The sequence below is a fragment of the Cervus elaphus genome, chromosome 26 (assembly GCF_910594005.1).
Source record: "Cervus elaphus chromosome 26, mCerEla1.1, whole genome shotgun sequence".
Classification (NCBI taxonomy): Eukaryota; Metazoa; Chordata; class Mammalia; order Artiodactyla; family Cervidae; genus Cervus; species Cervus elaphus.
Genome location: NC_057840.1, coordinates 29,286,368 through 29,308,148, shown reverse-complemented (window position 1 = coordinate 29,308,148; position 21,781 = coordinate 29,286,368). Strand labels below are relative to the sequence as shown.

Genomic DNA, 21,781 nt, shown 5'->3' with positions numbered 1-21,781 from the left:
AGCATGTTTCTCTCGCTCGTTTTTCTACTTCATGTCTCAGTTTTAATGTCATCTTCTCACGGGAACCCTTGTACATTGTTGATAGGAATGTAAATTGGTATAGCCTCTATGGAAAACTGTATGTAGGTTCCTAAAAATCTAAAAATATAGTTGCCAGACGATCCAGGAACCTACTCCTAGGCATGTGTTTGTGTGCACTTAGTCACTCAGTTGTGTCTGACTCTTCGCAACCCTCTGGACTTAGCCCTCCAGGCTCCTCTGTCCATGGGATTTTTCAGGTAAGAATACTGGCTGGAGTGGGTTGCCATTTTTTCCTTCAGAGGATCTTCCTGACCCAGAGATTGAACTCACGTCTCCTGCATCTCCTACACTGCAGTTGGATTCTTTACTCACTGAGCCATATGCATCCAGACGAAAGCATAAGTCAAAAAGATATATGAACCTCTATGTTCATAGCAGCATATTCACAATAGCCAAGACATGGAAACAGTGTAAATGTCCACTGACAAATGAATGGACAAAGCAGATGTGGCACATATACACAATGGAATATACTCAGCTATAACAAGGAATGAAATAATGCCATTTGCAGCAGTATGGACGGACCAGTTAATGGGCTGCTCCCCGTGGCTCACAGGTAAAGAATTCGCCTGCAGTGCAGGAGCTGTGGGTTTGATCCCTGCTTCGAGAAGATCCCCTGGAGAAGGAAGCAGCAACTCACTCCTTTATTCTTGCCTGAGAAATCCCATGGACAGAGCCTGGAGGGCTATAGTCCATAGGATTGGACTGAAATGACTGAGCATGATCATGGGCGTGTAGAGTTATCGTACTAAGTGAAGTAAGTTGGAAGGAGAAAGACAAATACCATGTGATATTACTTATATGTGGAATCTAAAATATGACACAAACGAACCTATCTATGAAATAGAAACAGACACAGGTATAGAGAATAGACTTGTGGTTGCCAAGAGGGCAGGGGAGTAGCAGAGGGATGGAGAGTGAGTTTGGAGGTAGCAGATGCAAACTAGTATATCTAGAATGGATAAATAACAAGGTCCTACTGTACAGCACAGGAAACTATACTTGACATTCTATGATAAACCATAACAGAAAAGGATATGAAAAAGAATGTATGTATATGTTATAACTGAATCACAGTTACAAACTGTGCAGCAAAAATTTACACAATATTGTGAATCAACTATACTTCAATTAAAAAAAATAAATAATGTCACCTTTTCAGGAATAACCTTCCTGATTGTCTTATGTAAATTCTAAGAACCTCTGTGGTTCTCTATTTTAGCTCCCTTTTTATGTCCTCTATAGCACAGTTCTGTTCAGTCACTCAGTCATGTCTGACTGTTAGTGACCCCATGGTCACACAGGCTTCCCTGTCCATCACCAGGCTTCCCTGTCCATCACCAACTCCTGGAGCTTGCTCAAACTCATGTCCGCCGAGTCGGTGATGCCATCCAACCATCTCATCCTCAGTTGTCCCCTTCTCCTCCTGCCTTTAGTCTTTCCCAACATCAAGGTGTTTTCCAGTGAGTCAGTTCTTCACATCAGGTGGCCAAAGTATTGGAGCTTCAGCTTCAGCATCAGTCCTTCCAGTGAATATTCAGGACTGATTTCTTTTAGAATTGAATAGTTTGATCCAAGAGTCTTCTCCAACACCACAGTTCAAAAGCATCAGTTCTTCATTGTTCAGCTTTCTTTATGGTCCAACTCTTACATCCATACATGACTACTGGTAAACCCACAGCTTTGACTACATGGACCTTTGTTGGCAAAGTAATGTCTCTGCTTTTTAATATGCTGTCTAGGTTTGTCATCGCTTTTCTTCCAAGGAGCAAGTGTCTTTTAATTTCATGGCTGCAGTCACCATCTGCAGTGATTTTGGAGCCCAGAAAAATAAAGTCTGACACTGTTTGCTTTGTTTCCCCATCTATTTGCCATGAAGTGATGGGACTGGATGCCATGATCTTAGTTTTTTGAATGTTGAGTTTTGAGCCAACTTTTTCACTCTCCTGTTTCGCTTTCAACAAGAGGCTCTTTAGTTCCTTTTTGCTTTCTTCCATAAGGGTGATGTCATCTGCATATCTGAGGTTGTGTGGTGTGATGGTGTGTGATGTGAGGTTGTGTGGTGTGAGTGTGATCACTCACCTAAAGCCAGACATCCTGGAGTCTGGAGTCAAGTGAGCCTTAGGAAGCATCACTATGAACAAGCTAGTGGAGGTGATGGAATACCAGCTGAGCTATTTCAAGTCTATGATACTCTTAAAGTGTTGCACTCAATATGCTAGCAAATTTGGAAAACTCAGCATTGGCCACAGGAATAGAAAGGGTCAGTTTTCATTCCAATCCCAAAGAAAAGCAGTGCCAAAGAATGTTCAAACTTTCACACAATTGCACTCATTTCACACACTAGCAAAGTAATGCTCAAAATTCTCCAAGGCAGGCTTCAACAGTACGTGAACCATAAATTTGCAGATGTTCAAGCTGGATTTAGAAAAGGCAGAGGAACCAGAGATCAAATTGCCAACATCTGTTGGATCATTGAAAAAGCAAGAGAATTCCAGAAAAACATCTACTTCTGCTTTGTTGACTACGCCAAAGCTTTTGAGTGTGTGGATCACAATAAACTGTGGAAAATTCTTCAAGAGATGGGAATGCCAGACCACCTGACCTGCCTCCTGAGAAATCTGTATGCAGGTCAAGAAGCAATAGTTAGAACTAGACATGGAACAATGACTGGTTACAAATTGGGAAATGAGTATGTCAATGTTATATTTTGTCAGCCTGCTTATTTAACCTATATGCAGAGTACATCATGAAAAATACCAGGCTGGATGAAGCACAGGCTGGAATCAAGATTGCTGGGAGAAATATAAAACTCATCAATAGCACAATCCAAATTAATTTATAAAATTTATAATTTATAATTTTTATACATTTTGAATATTTATTTGGTTATTGCCTGTTTTCCTCAAAGAATGTAGGCTCAAATAAGGGCATACCTTGACTGCTCACCACTGATGGTTGAGTACCTGGCAAAAAGCAGACATCATTACATTTTTGTTGAATAGACAAGATTATTTTAAAATAAATACAAAATCCACATGCTTAATTTTTTTATTACTTCCTTGATCTTCTGTGTTACCTAATTCATTATGCAAGTGATTAATTTTTAACAAATCCTCTCAAGTTCATTATGTGAAGAAATATTAAACATGACGTTTTACTCTTTCAAGGAATGCTCAGCACTGGAAACAAAATTAACATATGCCAGGAGGATAGTTTAATAGAACATTGGTTGAAATTTGTATCAAGGTAACCAATTGAGGCTGCTAGCCTAGTTATTTGTCTCAGTTTGTGGTACCTTGTGATTGACTTTAAGAAAGTGAAGTGTGCTAGTTGTCTTCTTTACCACTATGATCTGTCAATATGGCATATAAACCCACATTCCAGGGCAACACCTATGCAAAAATAAGAAGGCCAAACTCCCTGGGATCTAAGAGTCTGAAGAAGTTATGAATCTGAAAGACTGTGCTCTGATACATTTCAGGTAATTCCCCACTGTCATTCATTCTCTGAAAGCCAGGCAGAGGGTCCCAAGATTCTTCTGTATTTATCAAAACTAAATACCTCAGGACTTTAGAACTGAGTCATTATATCAAGAAAAAAGACAAAAGCACAGTCAGGGGCCTGATGAGCTCTTCTGCCATGTTGTAGGTGCTCAAGTGATGGACTGAAGGGCCCGAAGAAAGGAGGGAGGGTGGGCAGTGTTGTGTGTGAGAGAATAATTTGGCACCATAGTAAAGCATTAGTTGTATTTGTAGAATTCTGAACATCAGGATGAAAGTTGAAGAATATCTATTAAAATGCTTAACTTTATGTGCACCTGATATATGGATATTTGAAGAGTCTGGTTAATTGTATATATTTTACCTTTGAATTTTAGACCTTGTATTCATTTCCTGTGGCTGCCAATGACAAAGTGCCACCAACTAAAGGACTTAAATAGCAAACATATATTGTCTCACAGTTCTGGAGACTAAAAGTATGGGATCAATGTGTCTATAAGATTGATTTGTTCTGGGGGGCTGTAAGATCGAAATCTCATTCTCTTTATCTTCACATCATCTTCTCTCCATACATGTCTGTGACCAAATTTTCCCTTCTTATGTCAACATTCCTATTGAATTAGCCTTCCCTCGTGGCTTCACTTTCACTTGATTACCTCTTGTAGATAACATATCTCCAAATATCACTACACTTTAAGGTGCACGGGGGTTAAGGACTTCAACACAGGAATGTGGAAGAAATGTGATTCAACCCATAACAGACCTTCACAATTAATTAACTTATATGGCATTTTTATAATATAGAAGATAAAAGAACATATGTCAAAATATTTGCTTCATGTGACTAAAAACTACACTGCACATCCAAAAAGTCTAAGAGACTAACTGCACGAAATTCACATATGCTCTCTATACTCTGTAGTCTATGACCCATAGGCAATAATAAAATTATTTTTTATTGAAGAAGTTAATTAGCATCACTCACTAAATTAGAATTTGTCTTTGAGCAGTTATTCAGCCTTGACTGAAATCTGTTACAAGCACCCTTTTGGGGTAGAAATTTGGCATTAATAACTTAACACCTGACACCAGAGAACAAATTTTCAGTGGAAGGTGCTATACATGCTAATGAAGCTTGGAGCTTACTGGAGGTTGATTTTAATGTTTCTCTTGCTTTCTCACTAATGAGATCTAAATTATAGGACTGATAGACTTTTTTCTTCACCCATTATTTAAAAGCCAGATCACATTTTAATTTCACATCAGATTGCCCACAAAATATTAAATAAGGTAAATGTATCACAATTATCCATCTTAGGAAATGTGTTCATTTTTCTTTTTGCTCCTAAATTCTTAAGCTGGATTTTGTGAAGAACCTCAGCAAAGTCTGTTTTCTCTGTCTTTGAAATGGTTCTGTGTCTGTATGGCTAAGAATAGGGTGCCACAATTCAAGAGCTGTATCTCTTAGTATGATAAGAAATAAACAAAAGCTTATGTTCCTACATTGGTGCCATCATCCCTGTAGTTTTCCTAAGTTTTTCTTTCCCGTGGACAAAAAATAATGCTAATTTTCACCTTCAGGAAAAGGTTATTCTGCCATTTCTTATGGCCATTAAGGATGGAATTTGCGATGTGGAGCCTATACAACTGTCTCCTTTCTTGATATCTCTCTTGTCTTTTCCACACTCCCCCTCCCCTTCTGTCAATACCCTGTGATGTTTTGTGCAAAGTGCTTGGGCGCTCATTTTGCCTATTGTACTCATTATTGCCAGTGAGGGCTCCTTTGATTGACAGCTGAGATGGCAAGTGAATTCTGATTCATAAGCTTCAGTAGCTGTTGTACCACAGGTCCCAGCCTGACAAGTGAAGCGCATGGTGTAGTATTGTGATGTAATTACCTGGAACCACAAATCCAGATTCACTCAAATGAATGCAATTGCTTTTGATTTGCAATCCAAGAAAGTAAGGTTCCAGAATGTCAGCCATCCATGTCTTTCCCTTGGTCTTTTTTTTTTTTTTTTTTTTTTAATTTTTTTATTAGTTGGAGGCTAATTACTTCACAACATTTCAGTGGGTTTTGTCATACATTGATATGAATCAGCCATAGATTTACACTTATTCCCCATCCCGATCCCCCCTCCCATCTCCCTCTCCACCCGATTCCTCTGGGTCTTCCCAGTGCACCAGGCCGGAGCACTTGTCTCATGCATCCCACCTGGACTGGTGATCTGTTTCACCATAGATAGTATACATGCTGTTCTTTTGAAACATCCCACCCTCACCTTCTCCCACAGAGTTCAAAAGTCTGTTCTGTATTTCTGTGTCTCTTTTTCCGTTTTGCATATAGGGTTATCGTTACCATCTTTCTAAATTCCATATATATGTGTTAGTATGCTGTAATGTTCTTTATCTTTCTGGCTTACTTCACTCTGTATAAGGGGCTCCAGTTTCATCCATCTCATTAGGACTGGTTCAAATGAATTCTTTTTGACGGCTGAGTAAAATTCCATGGTGTATATGTACCACAGCTTCCTTATCCATTCATCTGCTGATGGGCATCTAGGTTGCTTCCATGTCCTGGCTATTATAAACAGTGCTGCGATGAACATTGGGGTGCATGTGTCTCTTTCAGATCTGGTTTCCTCAGTGTGTATGCCCAGAAGAGGTATTGCTGGGTCATATGGCAGTTCTATTTCCAGTTTTTTAAGGAATCTCCACACTGTTTTCCATAGTGGCTGTACTAGTTTGCATTCCCACCAACAGTGTAAGAGGGTTCCCTTTTCTCCACAGCCTCTCCAGCATTTATTGCTTGTAGACTTTTGGATAGCAGCCATCCTGACTGGTGTGTAATGGTACCTCATTGTGGTTTTGATTTGCATTTCTCTAATAATGAGTGATGTTGAGCACCTTTTCATGTGTTTGTTAGCCGTCTGTATGTCTTCTTTGGAGAAATGTCTGTTTAGTTCTTTGGCCCACTTTTTGATTGGGTCATTTATTTTTCTGGAATTGAGCTGATTAAAACTCTCCAAAAAGCAGGAATAGAAGGAACATACCTCAACATAATAAAAGCTATATATGACAAACCCACAGCAAGCATCACCCTCAATGGTGAAAAATTGAAAGCATTTCCCCTGAAATCAGGAACAAGACAAGGGTGCCCACTCTCACCACTACTGTTCAACATAGTGTTGGAAGTTTTGGCCACAGCAATCAGAGCAGAAAAAGAAGTAAAAGGAATCCAGATAGGAAAAGAAGAAGTGAAACTCTCGCTGTTTGCAGATGACATGATCCTCTATATAGAAAACCCTAAAGACTCTACCAGAAAATTACTAGAACTAATCAATGAATATAGTAAAGTTGCAGGATATAAAATTAACACACAGAAATCCCTTGCATTCCTATATACTAACAATGAAAAAACATAAAGAGAAATTAAGGAAACAATACCATTCACCATTGCAACAAAAAGAATAAAATACTTAGGAGTATATCTACCTAAAGAAACAAAAGACCTATACATAGAAAACTATAAAACACTGATGAAAGAAATCAAAGAGGACACAAACAGATGGAGAAACATACCGTGTTCATGGATTGGAAGAATCAATATTGTCAAAATGGCTATTCTACCCAAAGCAATCTATAGATTCAATGCAATCCCTATCAAGCTACCAACGGTATTTTTCACAGAACTAGACCAAAGAATTTCACAATTTGTATGGAAATACAAAAAACCTTGAATAGCCAAAGTAATCTTGAAAAAGAAGAATGGAACTGGAGGAATCAACCTGCCTGACTTCAGACTCTACTACAAAGCCACAGTCATCAAGACAGTGTGGTACTGGCACAAAGACAGAAATATAGACCAATGGAACAGAATAGAAAGCCCAGAGATAAATCCACGAACCTATGGACACCTTATCTTCGACAAAGGAGGCAAGGATATACAATGGAAAAAAGACAACCTCTTTAACAAGTGGTGCTGGGAAAACTGGTCAACCACTTGCAAAAGAATGAAACTAGAACACTTTCTAACACCATACACAAAAATAAACTCAAAATGGATTAAAGATCTAAATGTAAGACCAGAAACTATAAAACTCCTAGAGGAGAACATAGGCAAAACACTCTCCGACATAAATCACAGCAAGATCCTCTATGACCCACCTCCCTTGGTCTTTAACCTAGTTGTGATATTACTAGGGTGGATTTTATTTAAATTCAACTTTGTTGAATCATGGTGGCAATAGTCAAAACTGAAGTGAGTAGTTTTTTTTAAATAATGGTACATTCTTGGAACTCCCTTGGTGGTCCAGGTGCTTAGACTGTCCTCCCAATGCCAGGGGCCTGGGTCCAATCCCTGGTCAGGGAACTAGATCCCACATGCCTCAACTAAGGGTTTGCATGTCACAGCTAAAAATCCTGCATGCCCCAACAACAAAAAAATAGATTCCACATGCTGCAACTAAAGATCCTGTGTTCCACATACTCTCTCACAAGTGAGAGTTCCCAATTCCTCACCATCTGTCTAGGAATCATTTGTGGTCTTGAAACTAGTGTTGGAGAAAGTAAGAGCTTCACTTTACCAGTCCATGTGTAGAGCTAAGCAAGTCCACGTCCTCTGGTTCTCCATAATCTTCATTGCTACCAAAAGGTGTTGAGATTTATATACTCAGCTCCTCCTGCACATTTATTGGGATCTTCTAGCTAATGGTTCTGGAATCTAGCTGCATATATTATACACATAATATGGTTAATTTCTAAAAAAATAAAATAAAAATCAATTCACAGAATCTGAGACCTCACTTTAGAGCCACTCTGTGAGTATCTCTGGGATAGATCCTGTTGACAGTTTTTATAAAAGCACCACATGTGACTTGAATGCAAAGCCACATCTGGGAACTTCTAATCTGGGTTGACTGTCAATATCCATTTGGCACAGTGCTTTCTCTTTGACCTTTCCAAATAATCTACAGTGAAGATGCCAGAAATCTCTGATGTAATTCATGATTGACAGTGAGTTATTCATAAAATAGTTCTCTGGAAGTTTTATGATGTGATTTACAATATAATTGCAAGCTATGATTTTTATTCTGTTATTGAGTCTTTGAAGTCTGGTATGTCTTGCCATTAAAACTACCTTACAGAAGATTTTTTATTCCCTAAATCCCATATTTCAACAAATTGTTTCTCACCTTTAAAAAGAAATCCTGATTTTATTATCTAAAGTATCATTGACACCAAAAGGAGATTAAAACTGAGATGAGTAAAAATTGATTTTTAATTGTGTCAAATCATTCTCTTTTGAGTGGAGAAGTAAAAGTTTAATTACTATTTAGAAAGGACACATGTGACTAGAGATGTATCACCTACAATTAGAGACAACAAGCTGAAATAAGATGACTATCAAGGGCACATTAGCTGTCTGATTAAGCATAATCTGTGGATCCATGTGTTTCCAACAAGCCCAGTATTTTGTCTCCATATCCCACAGAATGGTTCCATATAATTTACTTTACAACTTCAATTTTCTCTCCTTCAATACGCTACTTGTTTTCAGAATTTATCTTTAGTTACGCACCTCCTAGGTTCAGGACATCTTACTTTAAAAAATCAGGAATTATTTTATATTAATTTCTTAAATCTGTACTCTGATTCCTAGCGTTTTTAGAGGACAAATTAATTATGCTATGTGAAAGCTGTAAATATCTGATATAGAAGCTGGTGTGATTCATGTGTATCTGTCAGTGTGTATTTCAAGGGCTAATTTCCATTAGAAACTTGATGTGGGAAATATGTACATGAAGGTACCAACTTTGGGCCTCTTTATCTTTGATTTATTCTGAGTTTCTTAAGGTTACTGGTTAGTTTAAATACATTGGAAGACCAGGACTGAATGAAATGATAAAATAATTCTCTTTTTAAGCAACTCAGTATGATCTATATATTGAGTCTGGTTTGGGACTCTGATTTCTTATTTCATAGGCTCAAATGTCCTGATTTACCCTTTGTATATGGAGAAGGCAATGGCACCCCACTCCAGTACTCTCGTCTGGAAAATCCCATGGATGGAGGAGCCTGGTAGGCTGCAGTCCATGGGGTCGCTAAGAGTCGGACACGACTGAGCGACTTCACCTTTTCACTTATGAACTCTTTGGTATTTATGCAATTGTCACATGCTAGTCACTTTATTTTGGCATTTATTTACTAGCAAATACTAAACACTCCTACTCAAAGAGTACAGTATTTAAGAGACCTCCAGGTAACATTTGGAATTTAGCTTGGCTGTCCTGAATATTCATTTTAATATGTAACCAGTTCACTTCAAGATTTTGCCAGTAAAAGTACATGATTGTTCAGAAGGCTGTATAACTGAGCAGTCCTCTTGCCTCTTTTCCAGTTGAGTGTACTTAAGTATGCTCAGTTAAACTCCAAAGTATAGGTATGGCGGCCCAACACTCTTACCTGCTTGGCACCCAGCAGGTTGCTGCAGGAGGAGTCTTTATGGGGTAGCTTGAAAGAAAGGAGGGAATGTCCAGATAGAGGAAGGTTCCTGTTCTCATTACAACAGCCAGAGAGAAGAGGCACTTACCCATGGGTGTGACGTTTCTACTCCGGCAAAGACTTGACTACTCAACTCACAGAGTCCCGGTCAAGCATAGCTCTAGGGTGCTTTAAATGTGTCCCTGCTGGTGGCCTTTCTCTCAGCCCATTAGGCCCAGTGGAGTGTCTGAGAATTCTTTGGAGTCAGTAATAAAGTAAAAAACCTCAGGATCCTATGTCCCTCTTCACATGGGGTTCTCTGGTGGCTCAGACTATAAGGAATCTGCCTGCAATGCAGGAGTCCTGGGTTCAATCCCTGGGATTGGAAGTTCCTCTGGAGAAGGGTGATAGAAGCAAGGTCCAGTGCTGCAAAGAGAAATATTGCATAGGAACCTGGAATGTTAGGTTCATGAATCAAGGCAAATTGGCAGTTGTCAAACAGGTGATGGCAAGAGTGAACGTCAACATTCTAGGAATCAGCGAACTAAGATGGACTGGAATGGGTGAATTTTATTCAGATGACCATTATATCTACTGCTGTGGTCATGAATCCCTTAGAAGAAATGGAGTAGCCATCATAGTCAACAAAAGAGTCTGAAATGCAGTAGTTGGGTGCAATCTCAAAAATGACAGAATGATCTCTGTTCATTTCCAAGGCAAACCATTCAATATCACAGTAATCCAAGTCTATGCCCTGACCAGTAACGCTGAAGAAACTGCAGTTGAATGGTTCTATGAAGACCTACAAGACCTTTTAGAACTAACACCCAAAAATGATGTCCTTTTCATTATAGGGAACTTGAATACAAAAGTAGGAAGTCAAGAAATACCTGGAGTAACAAGCAAATTTGGCCTTGGAGTACAGAATGAAGCAGGGCAAAGGCTAATATAATTTTGCCAAGAGAATGCACTGGTCAGAGCAAACACCTTCTTCTAACAACACAAGAAAAGACTCTACACATGGACATCACCAGATGGTCAACACTGAAATCAGATTGATTATATTCTTTGTAGCCAAAGATGGAGAAGCTGTATACAGTCAGCAAAAACAAGACCTGGAACTGACTGTGGCTCAGATCATGAACTCCTTATTGCCAAATTCAGACTGAAATTGAAGAAAGTAGGGAAAACCACTAGACCACTCAGGTATTACCTAAATCAAATCCCTTATGATTATACAATGGAAGTGAGCAATAGATTTAAGGGACTAGATCTGATAGCCAGAATGCCTGATGAACTATGGACGGAGGTTCGTGACATTGTTCAGGAGACAGGAGTCAAGACCATTCCCAAGAAAAAGAAATGCAAAAAAACAAAATGGCTGTCTGAGGAGGCCTTTCAAATAGCTGTGAAAAGAAGAGAAGCGAAAAGCAAAGGAGAAAAGGAAAGATATGCCCATTTGAATGCAGAGTTCCAAAGAACAGCAAGGAAAGATAAGAAAGCCTTCCTCAGTGATCAATGCAAAGAAATAGAGGAAAACAACAGAATGGGAAAGACTAGAGATCTTTTCAAGAAAATTAGGGATACCAAGGGAACATTTCATGCAAAGATGGGCTCAATAAAGGGCAGAAATGGTATGGACCTAACAGAAGCAGAACATATTAAGAAGAGGTGGAAAGAATACACAGAAGAACTGTACAAAAAAGATCTTCATGACCCAGATAATCATGATGGTGATCACTTATCTAGAGCCAGACATCCTGGAATGTGAAGTCAAGTGGGCCTTAGGAAGCATCACTACGAACAAAGCTAGTGGAGGTGATGGAATTCCAGATGAGCTATTTCAAATCCTGAAAGATGATGCTGTGAAAGTGCTGCACTCAATATGTCAGCAAATTTGGAAAACTCAGCAGTGGTCACAGGACTGGAAAAGTTCAGTTTTTATTCCAGTCCGTAAGAAAGGCAATGCCAAGGAATGCTTAAACTATTGCACAATTGCACTCATCTCACACGCTGGTAAAATAATGCTTAAAATTCTCCAAGCCAGGCTTCAGCAATACGTGAACTGTGAACTTCAGATGTTCAAACTGGTTTTAGAAAAGGCAGAGGAACGAGAGATCAAATTGCCAACATCCGCTGGATCATCGAAAAAGCAAGAGAGTTCTAGAAAAACATCTATTTCTGCTTTATTGGCTATGCCAAACCCTTTGAGTGTGTGGATCACAATAAACGGTGGAAAATTCTGAAAGAGATGGGAATATCAGACTACCTGACCTGCCTCTTGAGAAACCTGTATGCAGGTCAGGAAGTGACAGTTAGAACTGGACGTGGAACAACAGACTGGTCCCAAATGGGAAAAGGAGTACGTCAAGGTTGTATATTGTCACCCTGCTTATCTAACTTATATGCAGAGTACATCATGAGAAAGGCTGGGCTGGATGAAGCACAAACTGGAATCAAGATTGCCGGGAGAAATATCAATAACCTCAGATATGCAGATGACACCACCCTTATGGCAGAAAGGGAAGAAGAACTAAAGAGCCTCTTGATGAAAGTGAAAGAGGAAGGTGAAAAAGTTGGCTTAAAGCTCAACATTCAGAAAACTAAGATCATGGCATCTGATCCCATCACTTCATGGCAAATAGATGGGTAAATAGTGGAAACAGTGGCTGACTTTATTTTTTTGGGCTCCAAAATCATTGCAGATGGTGATTGCAGCCATGAAATTAAAAGATGCTTACTCCTTGGAAGGAAAGTTATGACCAACATAGACAGCATATTAAAAAACAGAGACATTACTTTGCCGACAAAGGTGTGTCGAGTCAAAGATACGGTTTTTCCAGTGGTCATGTATGGATGTGAGAGTTGGACCATAAAGAAAGCTGAGCACTGAAGAATTGATGCTTTTGAACTGTGGTGTTGGAGAAGACTCTTGAGAGTCCCTTGGACTGGAAGGACATCCAACCAGTCCATCCTAAAGGAGATCAGTCCTGGGTGTTCATTGGAAGGACTGATGCTGAAGCTGAAACTCCAATACTTTGGCCACCTGATGCCAAGAACTGACTCACTGGAAAAGAACCTGATGTTGGGAAAGATTGAAGACAGGAGGAGACAGGGACAACAGAGGATGAGATGGCTGGAGGGCATCACCGACTCAATGGACATGAATTTGGGTAAACTCCGGGAGTTGGTGATGGACAGGGAGGCCTGGCGTGCTGCAATTCATGGGGTTGCAAAGAGTCAGACACGACTGAGTGACTGAACTGAACTGAACTGAACTGAACTGGAGAAGGGAATGGCTACCCACTCCAGGAATGCCTGGAGAATTCCATGGACAGAGGAGGCTAGTGGGCCTCCATTGGGTTGCAAAGAGTTCGACGTGACTGAGCAACTTAACACTTTCACTTTTCCCCTCTTCAGGGCACCGTAAGTCTTTTCTGGGTTTCCAGCGTTTCTCTTTGTTTAAAATTTTATCCTTTTATTTTTTCCATAATAATCTTCAATATCCACAAGGAAATTCCTACCCCCAGATGGCATCAGATTCCACAGGCTAATGGTTCAGTCCTATAAGACACCCCCCATCCCCCCAACCTGCCCTCAGAGGTCAGTTGAAAGCCCAGGTTGTTACTTGTGTTTCTGACTGACTGGCTACACACTGGGGGTTCCCCATGCCCCTCCTTACACTTGCATTTGATTAATTTTCTAGAGGAGGTCACAGAACTCAAAGAAACACTTTACTTACTAGATCAGCAGTTTATTATAAAAGGACGTAACTCAGGGACAGTCAGATATCAGAGATGCCTAGGGGAAGGCATGGGAAAGGAGCAGAGCTTCCACACCCTCTGTCCCATTATCCTGTATTCACCAACCTGGAGTCTTCCCAAACCTTGTTGTTTTTTTATGGAGCTTCATTTCATAGGCCTGGTCAATGGAATTACTGGTCAAAGGTGACTGATTCAACCTCTAGTCCCTCTCCCCTCCCAGGAGATGAGGGGGTGGGATGAAAATTCCAACCCTCTAATCACAGGGTTGGAAACCCTGGCAACCAGCCCCACCCTTAGCTGCATTTTAAAAATTACCTCATTAAGAAAAGACACCTTTATGGCTGTCATCACTTAGGAAATTTCAATGGATTTAGGAACTCTGTGTCAGATATGGGGATGAAGAACAAATATGTGTTTCTTATAATAAATCACAGCATCACAGTATGTCTACTTATTTGTTGTTATTGTTTTTATAATGTCCTCTAATAAAATTTTATAGTTTTTTCTGGGTTAAAGACGTTCCTAGATATTTTATAATTTTGTCATTATTTTTGAATAAGACTTCCCCTCCTCCTCCCAATCTATTTCTACCTGGCTATTAGTAGTACAGAAAATGGTTATTTGATTTTTGTGTATTTTCCTTCATCCAGATAATTTAATCTTAATACTTTTAATATTGTTCATAGCTCTTGTAGTTGAATCTTTTTTTGATAGAGATTTCTTCTTCTACATTATAGCTTTAGATGAAGCATATAGAATAATGTTGAATACTAATGTAAATAATCTTTACTTTGATTTTATTTAAAAGAAGGTTGTTATTAGTTTCTCTTAATCTCATACTATTTGAAATTTTTATACAGAGCTTTAAACAGGAATGATTGCTGAATTCTAGCACATATTTTCCAGAATTTATGATATAATCATAGGAATTTTGCCCTTAATTTGTTAGTATTTTGAAATATGTTGATGGATTTCCTAATATTCATGGAATAAGTGTAACATGGTGGACTTATTTTAATATATTGCTAGATTTGGTTTCCTAATGCTTATACCCTGACCTTCTAGTTAATTGAATTATTTGTTTCCCTCAAAACACCACCGCCAGTATTTTTGTCTTTTAATAATAATATTGGTTGTCATGTTCTTAATACAGCTTTTCCTGTGCCAGTGTTAAAGGTTAATTGCATTTTAATACTGCATGTTTTATGCAGCTGCTATAACACCAATAGTTATGGTTGACTCCATGTGTCCTTCTTAGGATCCTACCAAATATCTGGCTGGGTAGCTGCCCTCGCCAAGTGGAACACGTAACCATCAAACTGAAGCATGAACTCGGGGTCACAGCTGTAATGAATTTCCAGACGGAATGGGATATTGTACAGAATTCCTCAGGCTGTAACCGCTACCCAGAACCCATGACCCCAGACACCATGATTAAGCTGTACAAGGAGGAAGGCTTGGCCTACATCTGGATGCCCACCCCAGACATGAGCACGGAAGGTAAGCGTCCGAGGGGGCTTGTGGAATGTGGTTCAGAGAAGCCCTGGGTGGTTTCTGCCTGTCTGTCTGTCTGCCTATCTACCTACCTACCTATAACTGAAAACCTGTATGCGAATGATAGATATGGAAGAAATATAAGGTTTTGGGGGTAATATATTATACATACATATATATATATATGTATATATACATATATGGTATATATAAGATATATATATCTTTTGACACCTTGGCTAAGATTCTGTTTCACATTAGTTCTTTTAATTTATTTATTCATCAAACATACTTATTGTGTATCTACTATGTGTGTGGGGCCCTAGGCTGGTGGCTGGGAATTCAAAGGTGAAGAAAAGCAGGCACAACTCCCGTCCTCATGAAGCTATAGTCCAATAGGGAAGATAAGCATTAATCAAATGACTGCAAATAGAAATGTAAAGCTCTGGTCAGTTTTCCGATTAGAAAGTCACACGGATCCTGCAACGAGAGCACGCACAGGCAAATGAGACCTAGGAAAAAGGGCCAGGGAAGGTTTTCTTGGGTGTGCTTGAACTGAGATCGGAAGCGGGAGTTGGGCACAAGTGAGGTGGGCAGGAGGCTTCCAGACAGACAGAGTAGCGTGGGAAGAGTCCTCCTTGCAGGAGAGCACAGGTATTGTAGGAACTGAAAGACGGTCAGTGTGGCTGCAGGTCTGGGAAGAAGGGAACGAAGTCCTGCAGGACTTGGGACACAAAGAAAACTTGAGACTCTATGCTTATGCAGTGAGAAGCAGTTGAAAGGGAGGGAGGCTGAGAGATGCCAAGATAACCTTTCTCCCCGCCACCCCCCAAAAGCATCCTTTGATTGCAGGGTGGAGAACACGGGGATGGGCCCACAGCGGGTCTGGGGAGGCCAGTTAGGAAGTTACTGCAGCAGCTAAGGTGAGAGGTAAGGAGAGAGAACTGCAGCTCGGGGCAGGGCGGCAATTGTGATGCTTCCCTTTACCGCACAAACACTGGCGGAACCTGTCTTCGTGAAGAGGGAATTAGGGTGTGACACGGGTGCTGCCAAGGATCGGAGACAAATAAGGAACAGTTTGATCTCACGGTAAGAGGCAGTAAGGCAAGTTCAAAGCTAATTAAAGTGCGAAGAAGAAGGTGATGAGAAGGATGAGTCAGCGCGCTAGGAGGGTAATGGTGTGGGAGGAGAATTTCTGCAGAGAAGGACGGGGAGGCGAAGTAAGTGTCCTGGGATTTGAGGTGGGCGTGGCAGGTCAACATAGAGGGAGAAAGGGCATGGCGGTGGGAGAAACAACCAAGGCACAGAGGCGTGGGATTTTAGAGGAATAATCTGTATTTCAGCCTGGTTGGGGAATAGGGTTCTTGAAGGAAAGGAGTGGAGATCTCTGAATCCAAGAAAACAAGCTACTCGAATAATATCAATCAGATGCCAGCAGAGGGCAGCAGAGAGCTATGGACTGGCGCAGAATCAGGGCGTTTCAGTTCTGTTCAGTGGCTCAGTCCTGTCCGACTCTGCGACCCCATGGACTGCAGCAGGCCAGGCTTCCCTGTCCATCACCAACTCCGGGAGCTTGCTCAAATGCATGTCCATCGAGTCAGTGATACCATCCAACTATCTCATCCTCTGTTGTCCCCTTCTCCTCCTGCCTTCAACCTTTCCCAGCATCAGGGTCTTTTCCAATGAGTCAGTTCTTCGTATCAGGTGGCCAAAGTATTGAAGTTTCAGCTTCAGCATCAGTCCTTCTGAAGGCATTTGGTGAACTGCTATTCTGGAGGAAAGAAGGAAGATAGTGATGTCCAGCAAAGAAATGTTTCTATCATCAGTCGTCTTCCCCCCCAAATACATTATGTATCAAACTCTGTTTTGAACACTTTTGAACGTTAACTCATTTAATTCTCCCGACAAGAGTCCAGGCAGGTGTTGTTATCTCCATTTTGCTGAGAAAGAGAATGAGGGACACAGAAGTTAAGTGACCTGGCTGGTGTCATATAGCAGAGACACAGCCTGGATTTCAACACATGCAGTCAGACTCAGAACACTGCGCCTGCCACCGTGCAATGAAGCTTCTCTACACGCTCATACGGACTCTTCATGCACTTTATACAGACCACCACCCACACTTTCAACCTGCCATGTTCATCATCAGCTGGATTTAGACAAAGACATGAGTTTCTTGGTCTTTCTTGGTGGCTCAAAGGGTAATGAATCTGCCTCCAATGCGGGAGACCTGGGTTTGATTCTTTGGTTGGGAAGATCTCCTGGAGAAGGGAACAGCTACCCACTTCATTATTCTGGCCCGGAGAATTCCATGGACTGAGGATCCTGGCAGGCTATAGTCCACGGGGTCACAAATAGTCGGACATGACCGAGCGATCTTCACTTGCACTTCATGAGTTTTTAGGGAGCTAGCTTGTCTCCCCAGTCAGTACTCCAAGATATAGGTGGGGATGGGGGACTCTGACGGTCTTAGGGCCTTGGCCATCTTGACTCTTGATGAATATTTATGGTCCTGCTGGCCAGGCTGGGCCCCTCAGTGGGTCCGTCTGAACTGAACTATCGCTGGGGATGAGGTATTATTTTTCTTTCTGAAGGTTTGGTTGGTTGGTTACTCTTCTTGGTAATGAATGTTGATCCAAAGAAGCTTGATTTAGCTTTGAGAGCTCTGTCTTTTTTCAAGGAATTAGAAAACAAAACAAAACATGATTTGCACAGAAAAGCCGAGTGAACCTGGGTCATATTTGCCCCGTCCAGTTTGCTTCTCTGGCTTCAAAACTGAGGAGGTTGTGAGGATCGCGTGCCCATAGCTTCCAGGGAGGGTTTGATTCTCAGTCTGGTTGTGATCTTCTAGCTTCATTATCCCATCAGAATAGGATGTGAGACTAGGCTCAGAGAAGCTGAGATAAATATGGCCGGCCCTACCCCCATGCACTGATTACCCCAAAACCCTGCTAACTGGTAGGCAATTTGCTTGATAGTTTGGGAATATGCAGAAGCCTGAGGGAAAATGCTATCCTCAAGGAGCCACTGTAATTGTATTAAAATCTTGTGAGGGTCCTGGAATCACCAGGACCCGAGCATACAATGGACCGTCTTTCACACTGAAGCAGTTTGGAAACCAGAGAAATGGCGGCAAAATTAAGGCTCCCACTTGAAAAAAGCCAAAACCCAAGAGTAAAGAGTTTCTGTGGTTCAGCAAAACCTGGGGGAGTAATCAAAGGGTTAACAACCCCTCCTGAATTGCAGAGGAATTTTTGACCAATAGATCAATCTCCATGGCTCACAACATTAGCACAATGAACACAGAGATTAATTCAGCTGAATATTTTTAGAACTCCAGAGAAAAATCCATCTGGAAGTGTTTTGAGCCGCAGCATAATGCTGTCAGATAAAGTCTGAGAAGGAAGAGAGTTTGTTAGGCCTGACTGTCACCACTGGTCGTCACAGACCTGTTATAATCAATTGTGCCATCGATTCTCACTCTTGTACTTTTTGTCATGCAGAAGGGTTGGGATTGTTTAGGTTTTTTTTTTCTTTTCTTTAAAAAAAAAAGAAAAAGATTTTTTTGTTTTGTTTTGTTTGTCTTTCACCTGAGAAACAAAAAGCTCCCAAATGTAGCACTCACCTGAACACATAAAAAAATGTTCATTAGAAAATAAGTTATCCTTCCCACAGGAAGTACGCAGACTGTGTTTTGACCTCTGTCAGCACAGCGCCGTTTATAACAGACGGTCTAACCTTGCCTCCCAAATGGGTTCATATGCTCTTCAGAGTCCTTGCCCACCCCTTTGTTGTCACGGTCTGAGTCTTTTCTCTGACTCAACACACTAAAGGCAGTGTTGCCACGAGGCACAGACACTGACCTTGGAGCCACGGCACCTGGGCGTGAGCCTCATCACAGTGGAGCAGCTGTGTGCTACGGGCAGACTTGGAAAACGAGGAGTAATAATATCTGCCTTACAGGATTATAACAGTAGAATAAGATAATTGATATGGAAGAGCTTTGAAAATTCCAAAGTTGGGGCCATATTATCAGTGCCAAGTTCTTCCGTTTCTATTAAAGGGTGTTATAGATAACAGGGACCTTATCTAAATTAAAGAAAAGAAGATGTGGTCAAATAAAATTGTAATATATTCAGCATTAATCTGCCTCTGGATTAAGAAAGGAAAGACCTGTGTGTGTGTGTTGGAAAGGCTGAAACTTGTGCCAGGAACAATTTCTTTCAGGGTCAGCCTTACGTCAACCTCAGATATCTTCAGGGACCCCCAAAAGCCATTCCAGAGTTGGATTAACTTGGAGGAGATGTGGACCAGAAATTAGATAAGAAGGGTCTTGGACTGTCTCAGATCAAATCAGTATTAATGGTTTTGTTTTAATTCATGTATTCAGTGAATGTTTATTGAGCATCTATGGGGAGTCAAGCCCTGTTTTAGATTCCAAAGTAAAAATCACAGATGGTGGAGTGTTTTGTTGGACCTGCACTGGCTTTAAAATTTTCAACTTACTTGCCAACATTTAAAATTTGGAATGTTTTACATTAAAAAAAAAAATCAGTGGTTCTCTCTTGCCTTGGGGGTATTATTGTTTTTAAAAATGCTAGCATTTTATTGAATTAAATTCCATCTGGAGGCTAAACATATGAAACATTCACCTTAGGGGCTCTGGTTGACACTGGCTTTATTGGGTGAGCCCTGATCCTGGGGACCCTTGTGTGATTCCTTGGTGGGTTATGTATGAGAAGTGGAATATTTCCTGCCATATCAGTAAACAAGGATGTCAAGTCATCAGTGATTCCACCCCTCTGATGTGAGCTGGTGAGGTCAAAGGGCACTGAGGAAGAAGAATACCCATAATCCACAACCCTCAGACTGCAGTCACTCCCTATGGGTGAGCCCACGGGAGCTCAGGATGTGATGACCACAGGATACTGGCCCCAGGATAGCTCAGATGAAAGCTCAGATGCATATGAAAGGAATGGTTCCAGTGAGCTCAGACTCTTGCATCTTCCCCTACATAGAAAAGATACATTCCCTAACTGGGGACATCTGGTTTCCTTTACTTAACAATAATCTTTTGATGTTCAGACTCCCTGACCTCCTTGGCTCATCCGCTCACCTCCTTGGAGCAGTTCTCTCAGGGTGACTTGAGTTTCTGTCTCCCGGGCTTGAAGTCCTAAAAATTCCCACCAAATAAAACATAACTGCCAACTTTTAGGTTGTGGTGATTTTTTCAAGATGACACGCATTTGCTCTGGCTCCCTAGAATGGGTTTTCAAGCAAGAAGACATGCACTTGTAGGACACAGACAGCCGTCTGGGTAGGGACAGAGATGCTGAGCCCCAGGGAGGATGCCCCTGTCCCACTGCGGTGACAGCTGCTGCATGACTCGGGAAGTGGGGGGCAGGGACTCACTGGGGCTTCGCATTGACTGCATGGGGGCCAGCAAGCCAACCATGGACCAGGTAGGTTAGGGAAGGTGGTAGTACAGAGGTTAAAGCCAGAGACTTCAGAATTTGGACGGCTGGGTTGGAGTGGCCATTAAGGAATAACCTTGCACAAACTTCTGATGCAACTGAGGGTGATAATAGTGCCAGCCCCATATTTGTTGAGAGGTGGCTGCAAAGGCTGTCGCATGCAGAGCTTAGAACAGCGTCAGCAGACGGAAACAGCCCAGTACATGTTCCCTGTCGTCCATCAAAGTGAAGTGAAATGAAAGTCATTCAGTCGTGTCCAACTCTTTGTGACCCCATGGACTGTAGCCCACCAGGTTCCTTTGCCCATGAAATTCTCCAGGCAAGAATACTGGAGTGGGTAGCCCTTCCCTTCTCCAGGGGATCGTCCCAATCCAGGAATTGGGCTTGAGTCTCCTGCATTGCAGGCTGATTGTTTATCGTCTGAGCCACCGATCAAAGCAGAGTCAAAATAAAGGAGGGCTCCAGCTGAGGCCAGGCTGAGATGGATGGCATCCTAGATAGGCTGGTGCCCCTTTTTATTCTTTCTTCATGTTATTTAAAGAAGTGTTCAGCAGTTCTGAAGTGGGATGGCTGAGTGATTCTAGGAGAGGACCTCTGGTGGGTGAGACCTGTGTTTAAACTGGGAGCCTTCCGGAGTTTCCGAGTGGCAGCTGACATTTACATTCCAGGATTATGTGTCTGAGCTCACTGAACCTTAAACTAACACAAATCCTTTCTCAACTTCCAAAATACCTGTTGAAGAATCTTTTACAGATAAAAAGGAAAGAGGGAAATATTAGATCATTTTGGCTGTTTGGTGCAGATCCTTCCCTGGGGGTACTTCTGGCCAGAGAGAAGGAAAAGGGAGGGGATTCTGATGGGTCCATGTAGACCTGGCCAGGGCAGGCTGGTCCTGATGCCACAGAAGCTGAGCATTAACTCTGGGTCTCTGACTCCAAGCAGCTCCTCCTGCCAGTGGCTGCTGTGGTCTACTTGTGTATTG

The 21,781-nt window shown here is 41.3% G+C and overlaps 1 protein-coding gene across 1 annotated transcript in view; it reads left to right on the top strand.

The window, feature by feature from the left end:
- Nucleotides 1-21,781, top strand: part of EPM2A (EPM2A glucan phosphatase, laforin) — a 105,712-nt gene that overhangs the window by 79,165 nt on the left and 4,766 nt on the right. The window contains exon 3 of the mRNA XM_043888492.1: nt 15,090-15,331. Coding sequence (XP_043744427.1) covers nt 15,090-15,331 — 242 coding nt within the window. The remainder of the gene's footprint in view (nt 1-15,089; nt 15,332-21,781) is intronic.